This window comes from Trichosurus vulpecula, chromosome 6 (genome assembly GCF_011100635.1).
Source record: "Trichosurus vulpecula isolate mTriVul1 chromosome 6, mTriVul1.pri, whole genome shotgun sequence".
Lineage (NCBI taxonomy): Eukaryota > Metazoa > Chordata > Mammalia > Diprotodontia > Phalangeridae > Trichosurus > Trichosurus vulpecula.
The window spans coordinates 221,606,452-221,633,952 of record NC_050578.1 but is presented as its reverse complement, the minus strand read 5'-3'; the positions used below and the strand labels follow the sequence as shown (position 1 = coordinate 221,633,952).

At 43.9% G+C, this 27,501-nt stretch overlaps 2 protein-coding genes across 3 annotated transcripts in view; one reads left to right on the top strand and one right to left on the bottom strand.

Annotated features, from left to right (window-relative positions):
- The window catches only part of USH1C (USH1 protein network component harmonin), a 65,187-nt gene extending 46,259 nt beyond the window's left edge, over positions 1–18,928 (bottom strand). For both annotated transcript variants that reach the window (XM_036764303.1, XM_036764304.1), the window contains exons 1-4: positions 18,785–18,928; positions 8,728–8,795; positions 7,713–7,856; positions 7,385–7,523 (exon numbers count right to left, since the gene is read on the bottom strand). In XM_036764303.1, the coding sequence (XP_036620198.1) occupies positions 7,385–7,523; positions 7,713–7,856; positions 8,728–8,795; positions 18,785–18,820 (387 nt within the window). In that variant the 5' untranslated portion in view covers positions 18,821–18,928. The remainder of the gene's footprint in view (positions 1–7,384; positions 7,524–7,712; positions 7,857–8,727; positions 8,796–18,784) is intronic.
- Positions 18,929–20,617: 1,689 nt separating this feature from the next.
- Positions 20,618–27,501, top strand: part of OTOG (otogelin) — a 93,265-nt gene continuing 86,381 nt past the window's right edge. Inside the window, exons 1-6 of the mRNA XM_036765102.1 lie at positions 20,618–20,636; positions 21,290–21,347; positions 21,600–21,654; positions 23,878–23,982; positions 26,179–26,257; positions 27,271–27,363. Coding sequence (XP_036620997.1) covers positions 20,618–20,636; positions 21,290–21,347; positions 21,600–21,654; positions 23,878–23,982; positions 26,179–26,257; positions 27,271–27,363 — 409 coding nt within the window. The remainder of the gene's footprint in view (positions 20,637–21,289; positions 21,348–21,599; positions 21,655–23,877; positions 23,983–26,178; positions 26,258–27,270; positions 27,364–27,501) is intronic.

Below are 27,501 nucleotides of genomic sequence, written 5' to 3'. Positions count from 1 at the left end.
TGGGGAGGAGGGCAGGTAGGTCTGATCCCTACTCTCGTTGGAAATGGCTTAAAGAGGGAACAATACATATATATCAAGAAGGGTACAAAAGTCTTCTAAATTCAGGAAGAAATAAGAGGGTAAGGGGATAGGGAGGGGGGAGAGGATAAGGGAGGGTAAGGAATAGGATAAAGAGGTGTAGAAGGATGTATAGATTAACAGGAATGGAATAAAGGTGGAACAACATAGGTATTTAAAAAGGTATAAAAATCTTCTAAATTCAGAAAGAAATAAGAAGGTAAGGGAATAGGGTGTGGGAGAAGATAAGGGAGGGATTCTTGGAGGAGGTGGTAGGTTAAAAAATAGGTGGGCAAGGTCGTAGGTAGAAGTAAAGTAGAGGAGTGAGGAGGGATAGGAATAGGGTGAGAAGGATAATGAGGAAAATAGGTAGGAGGAAAACATACAACAAGTAATCATAGTTTAGAATGTGAATGGGATGAATTTGCCCGTAAGGTGAAAACTGGTAGTAGATTAAAAATTTGAATTCGACAATGTGCTGCTTTCAGGAAATGATATAAAAATGAGAGATAGATACAAAGTAGTATCAGCCTTAAACCATATTAGAAGGTGAGAGCAGTGTTGAAGTGTAAAATGGGTAGTTCTGATGATTTTAAATTAAAATTTTCCTGTATAAATAAAACCTATATAGCCAAGAACAGAGGGAATGCAGAAAATTGGGGAAAAAACTCTCATAGACAATCTCCCAGATAGAATGTGATTGGGTTGGAATATTGTTGTGGTGTAGGAAATGATGAGCTGGTAGATTTAGAAAGATATGGAAAAGACGTAGACTTATGAAGAAAGACGCTATTCACCCTCAGAGAAAAAGATGACAGGTAGAAATAAGCATAATGCTGTCTTACATATATGTGTTTGAGTGTATATGTGCATATATGTGTCTGTTTATGTGTGTCTATGTCTATGCATGTATACATGTGTGTGTATGTATGTATATGTATACACACACACACATATATATGTGTGCTTAATAATTAAGCCCTTTTTTGGGGAGAGGAAGGGGAAAATGAAGTAAAAAATATATAGCAGAGGACAAAAGAAAACATACAAGGAAGCAAAGAAAAGATGGATAGCATTGAAAATAATGCGTAGTATTTATTATATAGGTTCATAGGTTTTCTTGAAATGGAAGTTTATTGCTTTATATTGAATCCTCTCTTATGTTCTGCTACGCAGATAGCAATGTTTTTTTTTCTTTTCTTATTTTGTATTTAAGTTTAAAATAAATTTAAAAATTAAAAAAATTAAAAGACAAACAAAAATAATCAACTAGATTGAGGAGGGATTGGAATTCTTTCCATGAAGCCCCCTAAAGTACGGGTGGCGAACTTGCAGCCTTGAGGCCACATATGGCCTTCTAGGTCCTTGGGTGCAGCCTTTTGTTCCCCTTAATAAAAGGATTTGTTCTGTAAAACTTGGACTCAGTCAAAAGGCTACACCCAAGGATCTAGAAGGCCACATGTGGCCTCAAGGCTGCAGGTTCCCCATCCCTGCCCTAAAGGTACCCTCACAGCTTTAGGGCAGGGGCTGAAGGCAATGATGTCTTAGGAGAATCACAGTTAGAAGGCACAGAAGGGTCGTTGACTCCAGATTAATGAAAAGGACTGGAAACCAGGCTACATGAACATTTGATATTTAAGCTGGGGATGGTTAGCCTGAAGAAGGAAAGATTTGGAGGAGAAATGATCACTGTCTTCAAGTACCTAAAGGGAAGTCATATGAAAAAGAGAATTGGCTTGTTCCATTTAAGACCAGAGAGCAGCACTCAGTGACAGAGAGAACTTACAGGGAGCTGAATTTTGGCTCAAATTAAGGGGAAACGTCCTAACAATCAACTATCTGGAACCAGAATGGGTTGCCCCAGGAAGCAGTGAGCTCCCCAGCACTGGAAGTGTTCAAGCCTGGGCCACCTGTCAGAAATTCCCTTCGATGTTATCCCTAAAATCCAGCTCTACCACCTACTTTCTTAACTCTTTTGTGTCCTTAGGCTATGATCTCCAGCTTCTCTGACCACTGACTTTGCAGAGGACAGGCTCTTTAAAGAATCTGAGAGTTCCTGCTTCAGCTAGTGCAGCCAGAGGCCTTGAATGTGCCCAAGTTTCTTTTGGGGTGATGAGTGGGGCAGGGATGAGGAAATATGGGCCAACCCTGACAGGCCTGTATTCTCCCCAATTATTCTACCACTTTGGGGAGCCATAAAAAATTAAATTGCCAGTCATTAAATTACTCAATGGATTAGAGTTGTTTTTGACAGGGATACTTCGATGATATTGAGAAGCAGTGTGGGTTGAGCAGAAAGAAGGCCAGTGTTCAAATCCCCCAATGGAAGCTTGCTTCTGTGTGACCTTGGCTAAAATCACTCAGTCTTCCTAGACTTCAATGTTTTCGTCTGCAAAATGAAGGGATCAGGATGGCTAAGACCAGGTCCAGGTCTATGATCCTATGATTCCTAGGTTGATAAATGGTAATGTTACTGAAAATCCCCATGGAGGAATGTGCTCTGATGAGCCCATGGGGAAGAGGGAACAGAAGAGCTGGGCCCTGCAAGCTTGCCTTAACGCAGCCTCCCAGCAAGAATTGGACTAAATTCAGTATCATGGCAAAGAAGTGAACTTACTGCTTGTCTGGCTCCTGAGAAGCCTCTGCCACAGCCCTCTAGCTAAGTGTTGAGTTCATTGGCTCCCCTGTGCTTGACCCAGAAACATGAATACCCAGCAGCCTGAAACTCACATTTTCCAAATGCCCATTGAGTTCTCCTCTCTCCTTTCCCAAAGGAAACTTACTCCACCATCCCAAGCCTGAGTGGCTCTCACGCTATCCCCCAACCCATGCCAGCTCAGGTTTCTAGATTCATTTTCTCTTGTCCTCACTCTCATACAACTTGAGAAAAGCCCTTTGCAGAAATGCCACAGATATGACTATCTGAGAAAGTGGGACAAAGAGATGGAACATACTAGTCCATGAAAGGCCTTGAGCTTGCCAATTAATAAGCAGAGACATCAAGGACAGTTGAAACTCAGAGTTTCAGTCCCACGTCCCTCCCAATGCCTCAAATGTCTGACGAGTAATTACCCTGGGAAGAGAGCTTAGTATAGAAATCAAGGGGCCCTGGGTGATGTTATGATAGCAAGTCATTATGTCCTTTCCCAGACCACATTTCTGGTCTAGAAAATGTGCTGGGATGCAGGGGGTGAAATTTCAGAAGCTGCTGGCTTTACGATGAGACAGCGATTTAGAACAAAGCGCCGTCTGTCAGCTCCCAGCTCTCACTCGGGCTACACGCTATCTTGTGCCATCTGGCTCCTGAGCCACATGAAGCCCCGGCTTTAGCAGCCCTGCCAGGGTCCTCAGACATTACTCAAAAACTCTCCTGGGAACCCGGGGAGGAAGTCTGAGGGTCTCCTTTGTTTTCAGGCACAAGGTAAAGCTCTGTGAGGGGCTGAGCTCAGAGCCCCATCCACTCGTGGGAGGGCTGGACTTGTGGCAACCATGAAGGACTGACCAGCCCCACAGCAGGCCCTGTGGTCACTGCCTCCAGCCCTCAGCCACCCCATCCAGCCTTGTAGCACTGGAGCAGTCAGGCAGCAGCAGGGGTCATTTTGGGGGGTATGTGCATGTGTGAGATTTTCAATCAATCAATCAGCATTTATTAAGCACCTACAGCATGCCTGGAGATACAAGACAAAGGCAAAAAAAGAAAACAGACCCTACCTTTGAGAAGCCTATCTCTAGTCGTGGGAGACAAAAGGCTACATAAATAAGCACATACAAAATATATAATGATAATAAAAATAGCTAGCATTTATATAGCCCTTTAAGGCTTACAAAGCACTTGGCAAAGGGTATCTCATTTGATTCCCACAACAACTCTGTCAGGGAGATGCTATTAATATCTTATTTTAATAATGAAGAAACTGAGCCTGGGGGAAATTAAATGACTTCCCCAGAGCAATAAAGATGAGAGCTTACATTTTAGTAGGGGAAGACAACATACAGGGGAGCGGTGGCCAGGAGGGAGTGTTTGCGTAGAGCTAATGTGATCATCATTCTGGGGGGGTGGGGTGAGGACAAAAATAGGGGTAGGTTGTGACTGAATAGTCCCTTCCTACTCCTCACCTCCAAGTTTTCTGGTGAAATGGCACCTTTGGGAGGGAGACAAAATTTGGCCAGGATTGGACTGACTCCAGGCTTGAGTCAAAGATTCACCTCCTAGAGAAAAGATAACTAGGCTAGTGGTGGATTTACATTTATTATTTATTTATTTGTTTTTTTACTTTTTTCTATTGCTCTCCCAAATTGCTTATAGTTTCAGCCTTTATTCCTAAATCATGAACCCATTTTGACTTTATTTTGGTATGTGGTGTCAGATATTGGTCTATGCCCAGTTTCTGCCCTACCATTTTCCAATTTTCCCAGCAGTTTTTGTGAAATAGTGAATTCTTAGCCCAGAAGCTAGCCTCTTTGGGTTTATCAAAGAGTAGGTTGCTATAGTCATTGACTTCTCCATCTTGTGTACCTATCCTATTCCACTGATCCACAACTCTGTTTCTTAGCCAGTACCAGGTAGTTTTGATGACTGCTGCTCTATAGTACAGTTTAATATCTGGTATGGCTAGGCCACCTTCTCTAGCATTTCTTTTCATTAATACCCTGGATATTCTAGACCTCTTGTCTTCCAGATGAATTTTGTTATTATTTTATCCAGCTCTGTAAAATAATTTTTTGGTAGTTCAATTGGTATGGCACGGAATACATAGATTAATTTAGGTAAAATTGTCATTTTTATTATATTAGCTTGGCCTAACCATGAGCAACTGATATTATTCCATTTATTTAGATCTGACTTTATTCGTGTGGAGAGTGTTTCATAATTATGTTCATATAGGCCCTGGGTTTATCTTGGCAGATAAACTCCCAAATATTTTATAGTGTCTACAGTAACTTTGAATGGAATTTCTCTTTCTATCTCTTGCTGTTGGGCTTTGTTAATAATGTATAGGAATGCTGAGGATTTATGTGGGTTTATTTTATATCCTGCAACTTTGCTAAAGTTGTTTATTATTTCAAGTAGTTTTTTACTTGATTCTCTAGGATTCTCTAAGTAAATCATCATATCATCTGCAAAAAGTGATAATTTAGCTTCTTCTTTGCCTATTCTAATTCCTTCAATTTCTTTTTCTTCTTTCATTGCTACAGCTAATGTTTCTAGTACCAAATTAAATAGTAGGGGTGATAACGGACATCCTTGTTTCACCCCTGATCTTATTGGGAATGCATCTAGCTTATCCCCATTACAAATAATGCTTGTTGATAGTTTTAGGTAGATGCTATTTATAATTTTAAGGAAGGCTCCGTTTATTCCTATGCTTTCTGGTGTTTTTAATAGGAACGGGTGTTGTATTTTGTCAAAGGCTTTTTCTGCATCTATTGAGATGATCATATGGTTTCTGCTAGTTTTGTTGTTGATATGGTCAATTATGCTAATCATTGTCCTAATATTGAACCAGCCTTGCATTCCTGGAATAAATTCTACCTGGTCATAGTGTATTATTCTGGTGATAAGTTGCTGCAATCTTTTTGCTAATATTTTATTTAAAATTTTTGCATCAATATTCATTAGGGAAATTGGTCTACAATTTTCTTTTTCTGTTTTGACTCTACCTGGTTTGGGTATTAGTACCATATTTGTGTCATTAAACGAATTTGGTAGGACTCCTTCACATATTTTCCCAAATAGTCTACAAAGTATAGGAATTAATTGTTCTTTAAATGTTTGATAGAATTCACATGTAAAGCCATCTGGCCCTGGAGATTTTTTCCTAGGGAGTTCATTGATGGCTTGCTCAATTTCTTTTTCTGAGACGGTGTTATTTAGAAATTTTACTTCTTTTTCTGTTAACCTGGGCAATTTGTGTTTTTGTAGATATTCATCCATATCTCTAAGGTTGTCAAATTGATGGGCATATAATTGGGCAAAATAATTCCTAATTACTGTTTTGATTTCCTCTTCATTAGAGGTGAACTCACCCTTTTCATTTTTGATACAGGTAATTTGATTTTCTTCTTTCTTTTTTTAAATCAAATTGACCAAAGGTTTATCAATTTTATTGGTTTTTTCATAAAACCAGCTCTTGGTTTTATTTATTAATTCAATAGTTTTCTTGATTTCGATTTTATTAATCTCTCCTTTGATTTTCAGTATTTCTAATTTGGTATTTAATTGGGGATTTTCAATTTGTTCTTTTTCTAGCTTTTTCAGTTGTATGCCCAAATCATTGATCTCCTTTTTCCCTATTTTATTCATGTAAGCATTTAGAGATATAAAACTTCCCCTAAGAACTGCTTTTGCTGCATCCCATAAGTTTTGGTATGTTGTTTCATTATTTTCATTCTCTTGAATGAAGTTATTAATTGTTTCTCTGATTTGTTCTTTGGCCCACTCATTCTTTAGAATTAGATTATTTAGTTTCCAATTAATTTTTAGCTTATTTTTCCATGGTTCTTTGTTACAAATAATTCTTATTGCATCATGATCTGAAAAGTATGCTTTGACTACTTCTGCCTTTCTGCACTGGATTGTGAGGTTTTTATGCTCTTGTACATGGTCAATTTTTGAGTATGTGCCATGTACCGCTGAGAAGAAAGTATATTCCTTTTTATCCCCATTTAGTTTTCTCCAGAGGTCTATCATATCTGCCTTTTGTAAAATTCTGTTCACTTCCTTAACTTCTTTCTTATTTATTTTGAGGTTAGATTTATCAAGTTCAGAAAGGGGAAGGTTGAGGTCTCCCAATATTATAGTTTTGCTGTCTATTTCTTCCTGTAACTAGTGGTGGATTTAGACTCAGGTCAAAAGAGAGAACAGTGATTTTGGAGAAGAAACTACCGGTAGCTGGAGGTGGGGTGGAGCAGGGTATATGGAGGTCAGGAAATGCTTCATGTAAGTGGCTCTCGGTCTGAGTCTTGAAGGACGCTCAGGATTCTGAGATGCAGAGGTGAGAAAGCAGTGCATTTTGGACATGAGGACAGTCACAGCAAAGACAAAGAGGCAGAAGATGGAGTGTTTTATGAATGATAGGAAGAATTTCTAGGAGTCTGGATTTCTAGGAGTCTGGATTAGCCAGATGAAGTCTTTGTGTAATGACCCTGCTAGGGGATGGACTGACTCTGAACTTCCGTCTCCACAATGGGGAAAAGACCAGCTCAGAACTGTATCCAATGACTCAATCAGAGGCTAGATTCGAATTCAGAACCTGCTGGATCTTAATAGTCCTGAACAGATAGACAGCTGGGTCTCCACCACTTACCAGGATCTCCCCTCACTCACCTGGAGTCCGACATTGTCTGCTTGTCCTCCTTTGATGAGGTGGGATATGAAAAGGCCACAGCCAAATTCCAGGCCCCCACGTACACTAATGCCCAGACCTTCAGGATGCGTCCGGTCTAAGCGCACCTCTTTCAGCTTCCTGTTGGAGAAGACAAAGATGTCCAACCTGTCACTCCAGAAACGGAGGTCCAGCTGAAGTAGCTACTTCTCCTATCTGTGCATTGAGAAGGCCCCTTGACTTCAGTGCCTAAGTCCCTGCCCAACACTGGGCTCTAACCCCAACCCTCTTTGCCTACTTTCCCCATCACTTCCTCAATTCTGTCCCTACCTGGAACGCCTGGGTGTCAGCTGATCATATTCCACCTGGTGCTTCAGCGGGATCAGGGGCCGGACAGCATCAAACAGGGGCAGGCGATTGGGTTCATTGATCACCAACTTCAGGTCACCCACCAGAACAGAGACATCCATGGCCCTTATAGGAAATGCAATGGAAGAGCATTTATTTGGTGGATTTTCCAGGCATTTTCCAGGCGCTATGCTAAGCATTGGGGATACAAATGTAAGAAGCTAACATTCTAATAAGGGAAGACAATGCATACTGAGGGGCATTGGCCAGGGAGGAGTGTTTTAGTAATGCCGGTTGTATCATTGTTTTCAGGAACAGGTACAAAGAAAAAACCAGGATGCCAAAAGTGTCCTTTTCTTGAGGCTGAGGAACATTGACAAGCCAGATTGATGTAGTACAAAGAAGAGAAACTGCATAATACAAAGGCCTCAAGGGGATCTAAGTAACTTGTCTCTGTGACCTCAGCATAATATGGCCTGTATTTTTCAAGGTAGGGGTGGGAAGAGTGGGGAGGAATTTATAGGGACAGCCAGGTGTCCAACTAAAGAAAAGCAGCCAGCCTGAGGCCCTGAGCCACATTCCTGCTCTCCAAGATAACCCCTGTCCCTCTGACAGCTTTGTCCCCCTGGTCTTCCTGATCTGTCCTCCCCACCTCCATCCCTAACAATATTTCCATGAAGGGACAACTCTGAATGATCACCAGCCCTTGATTCCCCTGGGGCTTCCCAAGCAGGTGTTGTCAATGTGGAAATAGTTACAGAGCCATATGGAAACTGGGTCAGGCAGTAGGCTCGTCTGGCCAGCTCCCATCAGCACAGAGGCTCATGGAGACTGGGTGTCAGGGCCTACAGCCCTTGAAACAATGAGGGCTCAGCTCAGACAGCAAGTAGCCCAGTAGGGAAGATAGGGAGATGGAGAGAAGAGGAAGAGAGAGAATGGGGAGGGGGAGATAGAATGGGAAGGGCAGGGAGGAGCCTGGAGTTACTTTCATACTCACTCGTGGTACATCCGTAGAACGTCATACAGATAATCCTTCTCAGCATCATTTTCAATCAGGAAATCCACCTAGAACAGAAGGACCACAGCTGAGTTGAGTCTTCACATCCAGAGGGAATGTCATGGCCAGAGGGGCCTGTCCAAGCCTCTAAAGTACAGTTAGGAGCCCAGAGGTCAACCTCCCTTCCCTCTGAACAATACACCAGATTAACCACCAGCTTCCATCCCAAAGGTCATGTAGATGTGGCCATGCCGACATCCCTGCTCCCTCTCCAGATAAATGCCAACCTCTCCTCAGATGTGACTTCATTCCCACAGAGAAATGGTGATATCCATCTACCTTTGGCACAACTGCATCATGGAGATGAAGGTCTCTTATTGGTAAAGCTTTCCACAGACTGAAAGCCAATAGAGCTTCCCTCAGATGTTTATTACAGCCATTCAGTCATTCACATATATATGTATATATATACACACACATATACATACACACATATATGATACACTATAGCATGAAGGACCTCAGGATACAAGCTATCCACTGGTCGACAAACAGCAGATACACAGCAAAATCAATCAACAAATATTTATTAAGTATTTACCATATGTAATGCGCAGGCACATCTAGGAGAGAATGTACTACCAGCTAGGCATGGAAGGTGGGCGTTGCAGATCAGGAAAGGCTTCATGGAGAAGGTTGCATTTGAATAGCACTTTGGAGGAAATTAAAGAGAGGCAGCTAGGTGCAGTCTTAGAGTCTGGAAGAGGTGACTTTGATTCCTACTTCAAACAGTATCTGAGTGACTCTAGACAATTAATTTAGCTTGGTTCTCAATTTTCTCCTCTGCAGACCTTCAAGTGTTATGTAAATGCTACTTATTATTACAGACACATGCTACTTGTGTGAACCTGGGCAAGTTAACCCTTAACCCTGTTTGCCTCAGTTTTCTTACCTGTAAAATGAGCTAGAGACTGAAAGGATAAATCACTCCAGTATGTTTGCCAAGAAAACGCCAAATGACATCACAACTGAAATGAGTGAACAATCACAATACATGGTACAGAGACAAGAAAGTGAGGGGACAATGTGCTAATTTCACAAATTTTAAAGATCTGTAGAAATGCCTGATTTTGCTATTATCACATTGATTCTCTTTCTCTTGGACCCCTAGAACACATTTCATTACTGCTGTCATTCTGTCTATAGCCCCTGAAGGACTCATAGTTCATGTACATTTGGGGAAGAGACTATTTATTACCAGTTTTTACCCCTCCTCTATTAACTCCCCCCTTCCACCCCCACTTCTCTGGCAGGGTCAGTGGACTATCTTGGATGATACTCCTCTCATCCTGAACTACTGTGGGAAGAGGAAGGACCATGGTCTGTCTTCTGTTAGTGCAAGTTTCAGGTTGTGCTTGCTAGTGGCACTCAAGACGGATGGCTGAAGTAGATGGGAAATGACTATCTAGAAAGGGCAAGGAGACGCAAAATGCCCAAATTAATTAGGGGAAGAAACTAGTAAGCATAAGTAGTAAATTTGACAGAGCATTGTGAGGTTTGCAAAACATTTTCCTCCCTATGAGATTAGGTTAGTACAAGTCATGGTCACATAGCTTTCTTCTTCTTCTTTTTCTTCTTCTTCTTCTTCTTCTTCTTCTTCTTCTTCTTCTTCTTCTTCTTCTTCTTCTTCTTCTTCCTCTTTCTCCTCCTTTCTTCTTCTTCTTCTTCCTCTTCTTATTCTTCCTCCTCCTATCTTCTTCTTCTTTCTTATTTCTTCTTCTTCTTCTTCTTCTTCTTCTTCTTCTTCTTCTTCTTCTTCTTCTTCTTCCTCCTCCTCCTCCTCCTCCTCCTCCTCCTCCCCCTCTCTTCTTCTTCTTCCTCCTCCTCTCTTCTTCTTCTTCCTCCTCCTCTCTTCTTCTTCTTCCTCCTCCTCTCTTCTTCTTCTTCCTCCTCCTCCTCCTTTCTTCTTCTTCTTCTTCTTCCTCTTCTTCTTCTCCTCCTCCTCCTTCTCCTCCTCCTCCTTCTTCTTCTACTTCTTCTTCCATTTGTTACTTTACTTGCATAATTCCAAATTGCTTACCAAAATGGTAATTTCACAGCTTTGCCAACAATATATTAGTGTGCCTCCAAGCCCTCCAACAATAGCCATCACCATTTTTTGGTGATTTTTGCCAATTTGCAGCATATGAAGTGAAACCTCAGAGTTGTTTTGCTTTTCATCTCTTGTTATTAGTGATTTAGAGCACTATTTCACATGTTTGTAAACACTTTGCAATTCAAATTTTGAGAACTGTTTGTTCATTTCTGTTGACAATTCACGAATTGGGGAATGGCTATTAGTCTCATATATATTTATTTGTTTATATATCTTAGATACCATACTCTTTTCCTCCTCCACTTAATAGCATTTTATTTTTCCTAATGACATGTATAGGTAATTTTCAACATTCATTTTTGTAAGATTTCGAGTTCCAAATTTTTTTCTCCCCCTTCCGCAAGATTGCAAGTAATCTGATATAGGTTATACATGTACAAACATATTAAACCTATTTCCACATTAGTCATGTTGAATCATACAGCTTCTAAGTGTCCACGGCAGGTTTCCTTTCTAGGTCTCCAGATTCCAGAACCTTTTCTATTATGCCATGCTGCTATGAGGACTAGAGTATCAGGCACACAGTAGGCACTTAATGTTCCTAAGAGAGCACCAGGGACAGAGGAGGACTCAGACCTACCTAAAGTCCCAACCCTCAGGGAACCATAGGCACTAGGGACCTGGATGGGACAGAATCAAGCGATCAGGAGACAAGTGGTTTTTCCATGGAAGACAACCCTATCACCCTGGGATGAATCTATGGAACTGACTTTCAGCAAGTCCAAACTTCCTGAAACTAGCACTAGTTACTGACCCACATTCCTGGGCAGAACTTTCTCTGGATATCTCCAGATCCCTTGTGTTTAGCGCAGGTGGCCATGGAAGCTAAGACTTGCATCCAAAACTGACTTATACTCAGTTACCATAGAGCCCCAAAGGGACCTGAGTACTTGGGGAGTTCAAATATATATTATATATTGCCTCAAACACTCTGATATCCTGGGTTTTTGGCTTCTTCCACCCCCATGACTTACAGTTTCATTCTTCATACAAATGAATGGATATCTCCTTGATCTCACCATCACCTAAATCTTTACCACCTGCACGATTCAGAACTTTGAAATTCCATTCTCTAGTCATAACCTCCCATGCTTCCATCTCTCCCTCAGCCTCATTTGTCCTAAGAGTATCTTCACACTTACGGCATGACCTCCTTTCTGCTCTCCTAGTCTATTCTCTCTACTCTGGACTCATCTTCTTTCCCTCACAGTTTTGAATGTTGGGTTGACTAGTTCGACTATATATTCTGCCCTTTACTCCTTTGTCCCCTTGTTCTGTTAGCGTTTGGTAAGGTATAACTGACAACCTTGGATTGCCCCCATCTTCCTCCTTCTCCATTCTTACGAACATGCTATTGATTATTATTGGAGAAGTCACACAACTTCGCTTACTGGGACCACTAAAGGTTGATACTAACTAATCTTAAACTGGGCCCTCTCTGTTGCATGGTAATCTTTTGATGCTACTCTTCTCAACACTTTGGCACTCCACAAAAACTATTCTCAATTTTCTCTCCTCCAACCCCTTACACTATTTTTCCCTCTCCTTCTTAGCAAAGGACTTTGCCTCCTCCTGTCTGAGAAAACATCTGTCATAAACTCTCTCTCTACTCTACTTGACATCTCAAAACCCCACTACATCATCACTATTATTTCTTACCAAGGCCATCCCCTCTACTTGTGCCCTGATCTCATCTCTTCTAAGAGTTCATGCCCTTAATCATGTGTTTTTCCTATCTCCCCCTTCCCCTTTCTCTCTTCCCACTCCCTTATACTGCATTTCAAATATCAACTTCATTAAGTATAAGGTAGGCAGAGTGTGGTTATGTAAAAGTTTGTCTTGAAAATATCTGGGGCTCTGTTGGACTTCAGACTCAATATGAGTCAACACTGAAAGAAAGTGCAAAAAGCTAATGCCATATGAAGCTGTATTAGTACGTTTGGTGTCTAGGACTAAGGAGGTAATAGGCTCATTGGATTTTGTCCTTGTCACACAAAATCTAGAGTATTATGTTTGGCTCTGAGCAACACATTTCAGGAAGGGCACTCATACACTGGAAAATATGCAAAGGATGACAGCTAGAATGACAAAGGGTTTAGAGATTATGGCATACAAAGACTGGCTGAAAGAACTAGAGATGATCAGCTGGAAGAAGAGGAGGCTTAGGGCTGACAGGATAGCTGTATTTAAGTATATGAAGTACTATTATGTGGGAATGTGATTCAGCTGGTTCTATTTAGCTCCAGAAGGGGAGCAGATTTAGGCTTAATGTAAGTAAAAGCTTCTTCACCATTAGACCTATTCCAAAGTTGAATGAGCTGTCAAGGAAGGTAGTGGATTCCCCCCCCATTGGAGCTCTTCAAACAGAAGCTGGACTGATAACTTTTATAAGACATTATTGGGGGGAGGGAAGGTACTTCTTCAGGTATGAATTGGACCAGAGGCCTCGGAGGTCTCTCCTAACTCTCCCACTACTACTACTAGTACTGCTGCTGCTGCTACTGCACTGGCATACCCACACTATTAAACAAACCAAAAAAGTTCTCCAGCATATCAGGTAGATGCCTTATAGTGGATTTACAAGAAGACCTGGAAAAAGTTCACCAACCAAGAAGGAAAGGGAATGCAAAGGTGACACGCTGATTGGATCATAGGGCCAATACAAAGAGCACTGGTTCTGGAGTCAGGAAGTCCTGGTTTCAGATCCCACCTCTGATGCTACCTTTGTGGCCTTGAAAGTTATCGGGCTTCAGTTTCCTCATGAGAGGGTTGGGCAAAACGGCCTCTGAGGTAATTTTTGGCTCTAGAGTATGATCCTGTAGTCCCCTGAAGCATTTATCTCCATAGAAAATGTGGGTTCCAGTTCTGGTTCTAATTCTTTACTAGCTGTCTGATCCTGGACAAATACTTTGAGTCTCAGTTTCCTTGTCTATATAATGGGCATGATAATAAAATCTGTCCTGAGGAAAGAGTTCTGCTACATGAATGTGAGGTATTATTATGACAACTGGGTTGTAAGATCCTTGAAGATAGAGACTAGCGGCTATATTCTTTGTATTGTGAGCAACACCAGAAAAATGCTAGGCATGTAATAGGTAACCAATAAAAAGATGTACTAGTCCTTAATAGCAGTTATATATTTTAGAAAGGGTTTCAAAGAGAACCAGATGAGCAAGCTGCACATAAAACAACAGGCTTTTATTTCTACCCATTTTAACTCATACAAAGAGAGGCTTGGGACCCCAAGTACAACAGTCAATCAATAAACATTTATAAAGTGCCTACTATGTGCCCAAATACTACTAAGTGCTGAAAACACCCAGGAGTCAAGGAAATGAATGGAGGAACAAGTGGAAGGAAACAGGTAGGCAACAGGATGTGGTGAATGGAGTGATGGACTTGGAGTCAGGGAGACCGGATTCAAATCCTTTTGATACTTCACTTAAACTCTTTGAATCTCACTTTCTGAATCTGTAAAATGAGGGGGTTGGACTTGATCTCTAAGGTTTCTCCTAATGCTAAATCTATGAGCCCAAGAGCTATGCTCCCTCTTCAACAGCAGGAGAAGGATGGGAGGTCATCAGTGACATCCTGGCATCTAGCTCTGCCCATTTCTCTCTCACATCTAGTCAGCACAGGCAGTTCACCAAAATCATAATCACTTTCAGACCAGGATAACCCAGAAAAGCACCTGAAAGTTGGAGTTTTCTAGGGAAGGGGCAGGTTTTTGCTGAGCCTAGTTGGTTGCCCATATCTGATAGCAAAGGCAAAGAGATACTAGGTATAGGCTAAGAGATCCAAATAGGGACCATAAGCACGGGGTATGGAAGTTTCCAGAAAAATGGTAGGAAGATGTCCACTCTTTAGTATGGAGACCACTCTGAAAGACCCAAGTTTTCAGCTTGTAAATTTACAATGAATTCTTATTACTCGAATAAGTGAACAGACAACTCTCTCTCTCTCTCTCTCTTTCTGTCTCCCATCTCTATCATCTATAAAGTGCTAGTCTTGGCTGGCACTAAAGTGCCGGAAGTCATTGGCACTAAAGAGATAGTTCTTTGATATCTCCCTCCCTATTCTAGAATTTTATCAAAGAAATACCTTCAAGCCTGCTAGAATGCAATCCACATAGAACCCCTAGGAGCTATAACAGAGAGTCAATTTATCTGGGTTATGGGAAAGAGTACTGAACTTAGAATTAGAGGGCCTAGTATCTAAACCTAGTTTTTTTTACGTACTTACTACTTGTGTGACCTTGGGCAAGTCATTTGCCTTTTCTGGGGCTCAACTTCTTCATTTGTAAAATGGCCTCTAAAGATAGCTTTTGGGTCTAAGATTTACCATCTGATAAAGGTGATAAAGTCCAGCAAGAATCCCAGAAAGATGATAAGAGCTTGTATTTAGAGCTGGAAGGGTCTCTGAGGCCTTGGACTAGAGTTGGACCCCTTTGTTTTACAGATTGGAATTGTGGCCCAGAGAGGTACATTGATCGCCCAAGGTCACTCAGGGTCCTAAGTAGCACAGTTGCGTTTTGCACCCACGTTCTTTGACTTCAAAACCTCTCTACTATATAAACTTAGTATGTCCAAGATGGCAACAAGGGCACAGGTCACTTTAAAAAACTAGAAATTTGTGTCACAGTCTAGCGCCTCCATCCCCCTGGTTAAAAACTAGCTTCAAATGACTAATATGGTGAACTTTGGGGAAATTAATCATAGATTGTTGAATTTCAGCACAAAACACATTTTCACATCCTGCTGTTCCCGGGGACTCTCTCCCTTCAAACTCTGAACTCACTTCTTAACCTCAGACATGTGGTGTGTATATATATGTGTGTGTGTATGTGTGTGTTTTGCACGTTTTTGCACTGGCACATGAGTGAAGGGATGGGGGTGGGGAGGTTAGGGAATGTTTCCTTTTCTAGAGCCTACCACACCCTCAGACAGCTGTTTGGTACAAAGTCCAGACCAGTCCCCGCCCTGCCATGTCATCAGCCCACATACTTCTTAGGAGCATAAATCCATAAAGATGAATATGATGAGGAAACACAGTCATGGAAGTACAATGGTTCTGAACTAGGGGCTCAAGGCCATTGGAAAGTGGTATTTGTAGGCTCAGTAGGCCCCAGAGTAGAGCTGGGGGAAACACATACACACACACACACACCCCTCAGAATTTCCTTCCTTAAAGAAGGACCCCAAAGATGACAAAACAGAGTGGAATACTCACTCACTCACACACACACACACACACACACACCTCAGAATTGCTTTCCTTAAAGAAGGACCCCAAAGATGACAAAGCAGAGTGGAATACTCACTCACATACCGGCACACCTCAGAACTTCCTTCCTTAAAGAAGGAACCCAAAGATGCCAAAGCAGAGTGGAACATACACACATACACACACACACACACACACACACACACACACACACACCTCAGAGCTTTCTTCCTTAAAGAAGGACCCTAAAAAACAGCAAAAAAACAAACACACACACACACACACACACACACACACACACACACACTTTCCTTAAAGAGGAGGAGCCCATGGACAAAGCTATTACCAAGCACGGCCTCTTGGACTTTGCCTTTCACGGCCAAGTGGCACAAGTGAAACTGGAGTCTTCAGGCCAGACACAAGAGATCCTTGGAGGGAGGGAGGGGAAGGAGGTTGGGCTTCTTCAAAATGGGTTGCTTGAAATCCACACTCACTAAACACTCATTGGCTGAAATTTCTTCCCTTATGTCCTTTTACTCACTGAACTCTCCTGCGCTTACCATCAACCTGGACAGCCTAATTCTCACCTATCCCATTTTCCCTACTCTCACTATGGAATCTGCAGTGGGGAGCCTGCATCTTCTTAAGAAGAGTTTATCCTTCCACTATATAACACTACCCACCCCCATCACAGGTCCCACAATAAAGAGAGTGCCCGTTATACAGTGAAGCGGAAAAAAATGCTGGACTGGAAGTCAAGAAACAGGGGTTCAAGGGTTCTCTTGGCTTTATCATCTTTTGGGGGGGGGTTGGACAAGGTGATCTCCACTGGACTATTAAAATAGCCTCCTAATTGGTCTCCCTGCCTCCAGTATCCCTGGTCCCCAAATCAATCTCCACACAGTTGCCAAAGTGATTGTCCATAAACACAAGTCTGACCATGTCACTCCTCTGCTCAAGAAGCTCCAATGGCTCCCTCCATAATAAAGCACTTCACAATTTGACTCCGAGACTTCCCAGACTACTTTATGCATTCTATGGTCCAACCAAATTGGCCTACATGTTATTCTTCATACTCCACAATACAAATTATGGGGCCATTTAAATATAACGCCTTCATTTGCAAAATGAGAAAGCTGAAGCTAGGTGAGGTTAAGTGACCTGTCCAAGGTCACCCAGCTGGTCAGCAATTGAGACATCACTTGACCCCTTAGCCTCTGACTCCAGAGCCTTGTCTTTGCATGGGCTCTGTCCCATGTCTGGAGTGGAATCCCTCCTCATCTCCATGCCTCAGAATCTAGCTTCCTTCAAAGCTCAGCTCAAGCATTGAAGAGCTTTCCTGATCTTCCCAGTTGTCTCCCAAATTGCTTGTATTTTTCTCATGCATATTTTGTATCTGCTTAGAGTGGCAGCTCCTGAAGGGCAGACAGGGTTTCACTTTCCCTTTTTGTATATGGGCCCAACCCAGTCCTTGCAACATACATGGTCGGTGCTTTACAAATGCTTGTCTGTTTACTGATTGATAATCAATATGGTCTTTTCTAGTTCTGACATTCTACAGGTGTCTGAGCCACATGAGTAGAATGAAATGTTATAATTCTACCCTGTTAGGATGTGGATGCCTACCCAGATGGAGTACTCCAATTAACCTCACCACTTTCAGATCAGCCTGATGTTTGGTGGCATGCTAACCAAACACCAAGGGCTCACCGGCAGCCATCACACTGAGGAGCTCCAAAGTCAGAAGCATCCTGAACAAATACCCTGATGGGGCCTCTTAATCCTTCTCTCTTAAAATTGCGACATATGCCTTTGATCTGTTCTGCATCTCAACCTGTAAACCTTAACTCAGTGACCGGGTCCACGGGAGCACTTCTGAGCATCAAGGCCTCTTTATACGATGCTGAGCTGGGATATGGATAGAAAGCCCTCTCTGAGGTGGAAGGGCGAAGGCTCAACTTCAAGGTAATCCAAAACTCATTTCTTTCCTGTTTGACTGGTTAGGCTGGGGACAGGAATGGGAGCCAGAGTGCGTGTGTGTGGGGAGTGGGATGGGGTGGGGGAGTGAGGGTCGTGAGGAGGGGAGTGAGGGTTCTTCCTGGGAGTCTCAGCCCATTTGAAGATTTAGCTGGGGATGATTTAGGAATCCCTCTTGCTCGTGTGTGTGTGTGTGTGTGTGTCGGCAGAAGGAAGAGCGGGGCACGTTTCGGCTCCCATTTGGAAGAGGAGGGGCAGGGTGGGTGTCCCAAGGTGGGCGTCTCTAGCCAAGTCCCAAGTTAATACAAATGTCTCTTCCGGGTGGGAAAGAGGGAGGTCGTATTGTACGTTGGATGAAAAGGCTGCGCCAGAAAAAGGGTGGTGCGTAGTGAGGCCAGCCGGGCTTATTTTCTTCCTCCCTACCTCTCTCTCTAAGAGCTTCACTTAGAGGCTCCGGGACAGACAAGCCGTTCGAGTGGCCCAAGTTAGATAGAGCGGCCCCTTGATCACCTTCTGGCGGTGTTAAGGGCACAATGTCTGAGGTCGGCCTAGTGGGAAGCGGACGTGGATCGGAGGTCCGGTGGGGATCAGCTCCAGCTGCCCCAACCTGTCCTGTCTTTCCCTCTCCTCCCTAGTATCCTCCAGCCTGAGCTTCTGCAGCCCCGCGCTAGCGCCGCCCGCCTGCCCGCTAGTGGCTCTGACCTTGTGCCGGAATTCTCGGGCCACCTTCCTGTCCATTGTCGGGCAGGACCGCGTTCCACCGAACCGCGCGACTTCTTTGGGTTCAGACTGGAGGCAGCTAGACAGGGACAGACCCCTGGGAGGGGCAGAGACCTGACAGATGGAAGGAGCCGCTGCAGAGTCGATCTCAAAGCTGGGAAACCGGTGGGGGGCGGGATCCTGAGCCGCCGGGCGTGGGGTGCGCAGGTAGGGGCGGGGCTTGGGGGTACGCGGGTTGGGGCGGGGCCGGGGCCTTTAGAGTGCTTGGGGGCGGGGACAGGGCTAGGGGGCGAGGCTGGAGGTCTGGGAGGGTTGAGGGAAGGGACGCTGGGCTGAAAGTACGGAGAAGACTGCGTCCACCCTTGGACTCACATCTCCACAAGTGAATCTAACTCCTTGAGATACCCCTGTCTCTCCTCTCCAAATCACTCAGACAATAGGGATTTAAAAATCGAAAGTTAGCCAGAGGTCGCCAGCAGCCCCCAGCTCCTTATGGAGCTCGGGGTTCACAAAGCGTCTGCAGCGATCACTTAGGGGCCAGCTAGTGGCTTGGAGATCGAAACACAACTCTCCAGACCAGTCGTTGTTTCGTTCACCTGGCTGTCCTCACCACAGAAACCCTGACAGTCCAGAAAGGAAGCAGCAGAGCCCGTCTCCCTCATCCCATCCCACCGGACAAATTCCATCCCTCTCAAACCATTTCACCAGCCGCCCCCCCCCCCCCATCTCCACTCCACCCCCACCCCTCTGCACTTCAGACTGAGAAAAGGGAAGAGAAATTGTGGGAAGGTCGCAGTGCAGGCAGCTTACTCAGGCAGGGAAAGGGTATGGAAAGGAAAGTTGGTCGGGAGGGGTGGATAGGAATAGAGAATTCCAAAGGAGGGTGAATTTGCCTTGAAGGCTAGCCTGGGCCCAGGACTTACTTGGTCTGTTTGCCGCTTTTCGGAGAAGTGGGTGCAGGCTTGCCTCTGAGAGTGGCTTTTCTAGTGTAACTAATGTGTTCCACCTCACCTCCCTGTATTCCACGCATTCAGGGCACTTTTTGAGTATTAGAGACCTATTTCTTTGGGGAAACCCTTCATTTATTCCAATGTAAAAATACCCCAGGGAGAGGCAACAGGTCAGATTTACCATATATTTACGCCCCAGTCTGAACTACTTGTGTTGGGGGAGGGGCACATAGTGTGAGGAGGCAGGCTTTGTCCTGTCATTCTTGAAGGAATTCCGTAGGCCAAAAAAAAAAAAAAAGAAAAGAAAAGAAAAAAGAAAAAAAAAAGACTTCTTTCTTAGTAGTCCAAAGTTTTTCACAGCAACCTGGAATTCTTCGGTGGGAGGAAGAGGGGGAAGTGTGAAGCCTTTCCAGTGAAATTTGAAAACAAACCCGTGGGGACTTCCATTCACATTCGCTTAGTTACAGACCTGAGATTCTTTCCTGAGGTCAGGTTTTGAAGAAGTGGGTGGTAGAATACAAAGGAGGAGGAATCTCCTGGAGGAGAAAGGAAGTAGATCCACTTCCTTCAAAGCTTGAATACGCACTCACCACTCTCTTTAGTTGAACTTTCTTTGCTTTTGCAGAATGGGCCAGCAAGAGTGGTGTCCAGGCCCTAACTCAAGTCCAACCCTCACCTTCATCTAAACCTGGAAAGTCTTCCTCAGCTATCCCGGCCAGGCAGCAGATAGAACATGACACCGCAGAGGATGGGGAGACAAGGCCGTTTAGGATTTTTTATGGGGGGGTGGTGGTTAAGAGCCTGGTAGGAATACTGCCCATGGGGCCAGATCTGGAAAGGTCTGAAGAAATGAGCCGGATCTAGCATGGCGCCGAAGTGCAAAGGTACCCTGGAGAAGAACTGTGCCCAGGCGCAGAAATAGGGCCACAGTGACTGTTTTACATACCTGAATGGGACAGTACCCTGGACAAGGAGTTGCTAAGCTGATTGTTCCAATGGAATTGAATGAAATAGACTCTCCCCACAGTGCAAGGGCGCTTAGCCACGGCCCCCGCCCTAGGGAGGGCGGGGAAAGTCAGGTAGTATCTAAGGTATAGTAATGAGTTGGGCTGTCCTAGCGCGCCCTCCCTAGCTCACTGAAGAAGTGAGGCACGGGGACTGAGATTAACACAGAGTGGAACTGGCCTGGACGGCATAGGACAGACGGGATAGAAGCGGACAGGACAGACGGAGGCCAAAGGGAGAAGCGCGGCGCTTCCCGAAGGCCTCGCCTGAGATTTGCTGAAGATGCGCCCTCGCTTAGTTTAGGGCACCCAGCACCCAGTGGTCAGCTAGAACCTGTTTATTGGACGGTCCTCAATGGGGGTCCTGGCCTCGCATTCCACAGCGTCTGGAATCTGGCTGCTGTTTTTTTGTCTTTGGGTCCCTGGAGGTGAGCTGAGAGTTAGGAATGAAAGCCCGGGCGAGGGTCAGGGGAAAAGAGGTCGAGACTTCCAGCTAGAGGCTTTTTAATTTGCTACCCTTCCTCTATTTTCAGCAACCACATCGACTCTCTTTAGCAGCCGCACGGAACCGCCACCCTTTGCGGAGCGCAGGTGAGTGGCGTAGGAGGATGGGACCCATATCCACCGCTCTCCTGGGGTGGTGAGGGTCCCTCCCCCAAAGGATTTTTGGACTTTTTCTGGCCCTGGGCACCTTGTTGGCGCGTCGGGGTGAGAAAGAAGAGTAGGGCCAAGTGAGGAGGAAAGTGCTGGTTTGGTCTGGGTGGGGGGCAGCTGCTTAACCGCCTAAGTCCTAAACTAAGCTCAGCTAAGCTTCCCTTAGCCCGGAGTCTCTTCTCTCCCCAGGCTTGAAGAGGCCAAGTTTCATCTGGGAGACGTCACTGCCAGCCGAGAAGACCAGGTAAGGGGACAGTAGGGACACTGGTGTGGGGCTTCTGAATGGGGGTGAGAGGAACCTTCTGCCGTAGCCTCCATCTCCCCACCTCTCTGTCTCGGCTAGGAAAGACGGTTGGTTAGTGGTGTCGCTTCTACATATACTGGACCAAGCAGTACACTTAGAAATAAGTTGGGTCATGTGAATGATCTGGGCCAAAGAAAATCTTAGTGCTACTGTGCTGTGGACTGTGCTCCAGCTGAGGTGGGCAATCTGGGGAGACTGTAGGATGACTTCTCCTGAACTGGGAAGGAGTTGAATTAGGTCAAGCACTAAGGTCCCCTTCAGCTGCAAGATTTTGTAAATCAGGTCAATGGGACGGCAGGTCTGCTTGGGTGGTGTCATCTTAGGCCAAATAGATAGGACCTTTCTGCCAACTGGCATTCAGGCTGGCCCACGAGCCAGACAATCAGAACCAGTTTCCTCGAACCTAGAAGTGGGTATGTGTTTGAATGCCTCTGTGTGTGTGTGTGTGTGTGTGTGTGTGTGTGTGTGTGTGCATGGGGGTGGGGATAGACCCACCTATCTGGTGACAGACAGTAGCTTTGGGGTATTGTCTAAAGAAGGGGCTAGTGGGGGGAGAGAGGAGTGAGAACTCCCCTCCATCATTCTTTCTTGCACTCTGCCTGTCAGGAGCACTACCCTGAATCCCAGGCTGGGCCTCTCTGTCCCACACTAAACTTCCCAGGCTGCCTGGGATCATTGCCTGAGATGCATGATAGCAAACTAGGGCAATCTGGGGTGGGGGGCGATAATTGGCAATAATTGCTGGTAAACTGTGTGTGTCTACATGGCTGAAACAGACAGTGGAACAATTATCTGAGTGATCTAGCCCTTCCCATCCTCTGAATTTCAATTGTAGCCTGCTGAGTTTGGGGTGTGGGTTTCTTTTCTTTTTAAAAATTTTGGTTGGATGAGGGTAGTGGTCAGAGAGCCAGGTGGCAAACTTGTTTCTTCCACTTCCTTCCTTTGCTGGTTTCCTCTTCAAATTGTTGTCTATCTCTGCTCCTAATTTATAGGTCTCCCATATCATAAAGTGGGTGACTAAATTGGCTCTATAACCAGCCAGAACCCCACTCGCTAGAAGGTTAATTTTTGTTGTTGTCAGATAGGAGTGAGACAGTAGGACAGAAACTGTCATTCTCCAACAATCTTGACAGACTCAGTTGGTTTGCAGAGAAACATTTAGTGTTCTGGGGTTATCTTTGCCTGACTTTCGCTATGATGTTGAGAATGGGGAAACCACTATCTATATAGCTCACTTAAAAAATTTTAACAGTTCACAAGAAAAGAAGGACGTTTAGGATATGAATCTTTGGACCAGAAGTTAGTAGAAGTCAGTGCTGATTTTCCAACTGGTGACTAGCAGGTTTTTTCCTCTTTCCTCTACTCTAAGCACTTAGTCTATATCTCCTTACTATCCTCTGCTTCTGACAAAAGGAGAGAAATATATAGTTATCCCTTCCACATTGTGACTTTTCCCATCATGGTTCTGATATATTGAAGGTTGGCACAAGAAATTAAATGGAAATTTTTGGAGAGTTTTGCGGTAGCTCCACAGATGACACAGAAAAAGATTAGAAACTCAGAAATTTGTAAAATACATGCATAGTATTGTATAGTATCAGCCCAAGTTTTACAATAAGATATGGTAAACCCCCATAAAAGAAAAAGAAAAAAAAATGAGACTTCTTCTCTGGTACCAAGGGAGGGCCAAAACATTTTACCCAGATTTTCCAGATTGTGGGGGCCAACATACCCCTAACCCTTGCAATGTGGAAAGGATAACTGCATACCCAGCAGCCACTTTGGCTACTGCAGACAGGTGGGGAAAATTGTACGGGGGAGAGGGGAGGATGAAATTTTGGACTAAGATCAGAGGATCTTAGATCTAAAGTTGCACGTTATCTAGTCCAAGCTCCTCATTTTACAACTGATGAAAGTGCAGCCATTAGGTTCCAGAGGCTGATTTGAATTTTGAACTTCCCAGCTTCAAAGCTAGCTGTCTATCCTGTGCTATGCTGCCTCTTGATTATCTCCTCAAATCACCTTTTTCATTAACTCATTGGCTCACTCAACATATTCATCATGTAGTAATCTTTTTCTAAGTACCCCTGTCTATACAGTATTCTCTTTCTTTGCACACAGGAGGATTATTGGGTAAGTTTCCCTCCTACTTTTTTTCCTTAGGGAGGTGTCTATGGACCTGTAAAGACTGACCACCAGCCCCCTAAGAATGTGGCTCCTGACAGACTTCTCAGGTTACTGTTTTTGGAGCAGTGGAATGTCATTATTGTGAGGGCTGTTGTCTGGGAAGCACAGCTGAGACCAGAGAGAAGCATTTACCTGTCTGTGTAGGAAGCTGAGCTAATCTCAGTAAGAACTGTGGCTCTGTCTGAAAATGGGGACAATGATGCTTGACTTTATAGTTCATAAGTCTTTTTAAGGGGATGCCATCCATTGTATGTTAAAACATAGGATCATAGATTTAGAGCCAGAAAAAGTCTCAGAGGTCTTTTAGCAACTCCTTCATTTTAGAGATGAAGAACTGAGGTCCAAGATAAGTTGCTTTGCTGTTCTCACTTCAAACCCAGCCTCAAAGAATTATGATATCCCCAAAGGTGGAAATAAGTTTTCTGTTACTATACAACTATGAATCTGAAGCCTGAAACCCAAACAACTGAGGGTCAATCTAAAGATTGTTGGTCATTCCAAGGGGGCTCCTACCCGAAGGAGGAGTCCCCTGCTCAGAATTTTGTTTTTGGGGAAAGTGGTGCCCTGGACCAATGATTTCAGTGTGCAGTTATCCCTTCCAAATTGAGACTTTCCCCATTCCCCATTATGGTTTTGGTATATCTTGGGCCGTCATAAGAAATTAAATGGGAATTTACACCAAGTTCACTCTGGGGGTTCCTTATCATAATTTCATGCTGAAGGGCAGCTCATGTGTTTGATAGAAACTGGTGGGGTTCACTCAGGCAGATCTGATTGGTTTCCCGATTGTGAGATTCCAGGTCAGGGATGAGACACCAATTACCTAAGCAACTGGAAGTTTTGGGGCACGGAAGATTCCATAAAAGGGAGATTGATTCCAAAGAAGGAGCAATGTAAGCAATGTCTTAGAGGCATGTTGATAAGACATGGTGTTTTTTTTTCCATAAAAGCTCATAGGCTTATAGGACCATTACAAATATGAGAAGACTGAGGCTCAGAGAAATTAAATTGTCTGCCCATCACCACACAGCTAGGAAGTTCCTGAGATATGATTTGAATGGAATTCATCCATCCAAGTCCAGGATTCTACCCACTTTGCCATGTTGCTTCTTTTGCTGTTAACTCTTGCCACGTAACCAGTCTACTTTCTTTCCTGTTCATTGACGTCCTCAGTCATGTCCTTTGTATTTCCTGCTCAAGCCTCTTGGGTAGCCCATTGTAGCATATCCATCCTTTAGCTTTCCATCCTCCTTTGGATTCTTTGTAAACCTAGCTGTTCTGAAATCATGGTGCTTAAGGACTTGGAAGAGAATATTGGTGCGAAAGAGCTGGACTCACATGGCCTAACATATTGGGATCTACTTTGCATCATTCCCTAGTACTGAGCACAGAGCCTTGCATGGAACAAGAGTGGAATAAATAGGTGCTTGGTTAGAAGGTTGCTGAATGGGGCATTGGGTTGGTGAAGACTAAATCATCCTGGTTAGGTAGATAGGATTAGAGTTGTGCTTGCAAATATTTAACAACTGGCTCTCTGGAAATAGAATGTACCCATAACCAACTTCAAATTTAACCTCTGTTATTATTACTTTCTAAAGTCTAGACAATCAATAAAACAATAAATAAAGCCCCAATTTGTCGCACTTGCAAATTTCCAGGGGGTAAATGCTTACATTGAGCAAACCAAATGGATTTGGCTATAGACTGTTTCAAAGTTGCTATGCCCGTAAATGAGAGAAACTTGACAGAGGGGAGGAATAGGTAAGGGATAGGTTTTATCTCAGTATTCACATTAGTCTTTGTTGCAGTCTTGTTTTTCCCCAGTCTTATTCTCTCTTAACAATGTGTATAGCTCCTTGGGATGAATTATTTGGAGTAGGAAACTATTGTTCAGTCTTTGTGTGTGTGTGTGTGTGTGTGTGTGTGTGTGTGTGTATCCCATGTGCTGGGCTTGGATCCTTTGTGTAGCATGCACACCCATGCTAAAGATGGGTAGAAGAAGAAAAGTTAGGTGAATCAAGAAAAAACAGATTCCTCTAGAGCCTGAAGGAAGAGACTTTTGGTCTTCTGTAGGAGCAGTTGCTAAGAGTATGTGGAGATCATTAGTGTAATGGGGTGAGGAAATTCCATAATTCTATTGCTCCTTCACCTGACTTCCTCTACAGATCTGTAGCACGGGTGCACCCACACATTGAGAACTGTAGTGAACTGGGAAATGTAGTTGGTCCTTGAATCTCTGCTTCAAACAACTCTCTTCTCTCTCTTGTCATTCTGAAGGAGTCTGAACCCTCAGGATCTTCAGCCATGTTTTCTTTCTGGGAAAGACGACTCCATCGTACCAAGTGTGCAACACCCTGTAAGTTGTCTAAAATCTTGGAAAGGGACTGACCTATGAAATTGGAGAGTTCCATGGATTTCCTTGCTACCTTCATGTTCGTTCTCGTCTTAGAGGAAAGCTCATGGTCTTCCTTCTCCCAAATGTCTCCTCTATATATTTGGATATACTTGGACATGAAATTGACATGACACTTAGGGTATGTCTACCTGAGCTCTCCTTTTCATCTGACTATCCTCTCATTTTTCTACATACCCCATAGGCTAACATGGTGCTTGACACATAGTAGGTGTTTAATGAATAATTGTTGATTGATTAATTCTTTTCTACCTCCTGTAGCCAAGTACTGATCTGTTTTTTCTTCTCTCTCCTGTGGTTTCTTCTCCTCTTCCACCTTAATGACCTCTTCTTGCTCATGGCCTCCCCTTCTTACTATACTTTGTTACCCAACCAGGTATGTTTGAAACTTTGAGAGTTGTTGAGAAGAGGGGTGTAGATCAAAATCTCTCATATGCCCATAAACACTATCTAATTGGTAAACATGGAGTTAGAGTCAGTTGTTCAACCATTGAGTCTCAATGATATCTGTGTAACTGGCTTTTTCCATGCTCTAGTCCAGTGGTTTCCAGAGTGGGGGCCATGGCATGAACCTAAGGGGTAATAGGTTAACAGTGGGGAGCAGGGCAGAAAGACTGGTCACATAGCCAATGATGGGCTCATCCCCCAAACAACAACACAACTCTCACCCATTATAGCATAATGCTTTCCCACTTTACACCTATGTGGAGTTTAGCAAGCTCCCAACTTTTCCCTTTCTAAGCTGAGCATCAGTTCCTTAAGGCAGTTACAACTTAACTCCGCTTACCGCAGCTGCACAATTTCTATTAGGAAAATCTTATACAGCCCCACCCCCTTCCACAAACCCACCTAGGGAATGCTGTGGGTGATCAAAAAGTATGGAGACTATTGTTATTCTCTAGAGGCTAGAACTCCAAATCTAGAACCTCAGAGAGTAAATTCCTTTTACCTTGCAGATTTATTCTCCTGCTTTAATGGTGGGGAATGTGTACACCAGACATTCTGTGACTGCAGGCGTTTTAATGCGACAGGTCCCCGATGCCAGACAGGTATGACTGGACCCAGAAAAAGATTCACTTGAGGATAGTGGGGCCAACTTTGGCAGAGAAAGTGGGTCTTGGAGAATCTCTCCAGTTTGCTGTTTTCCAGGGGGAGGTAACAAATGTGCCCTGAGCCCCTGGATAGGT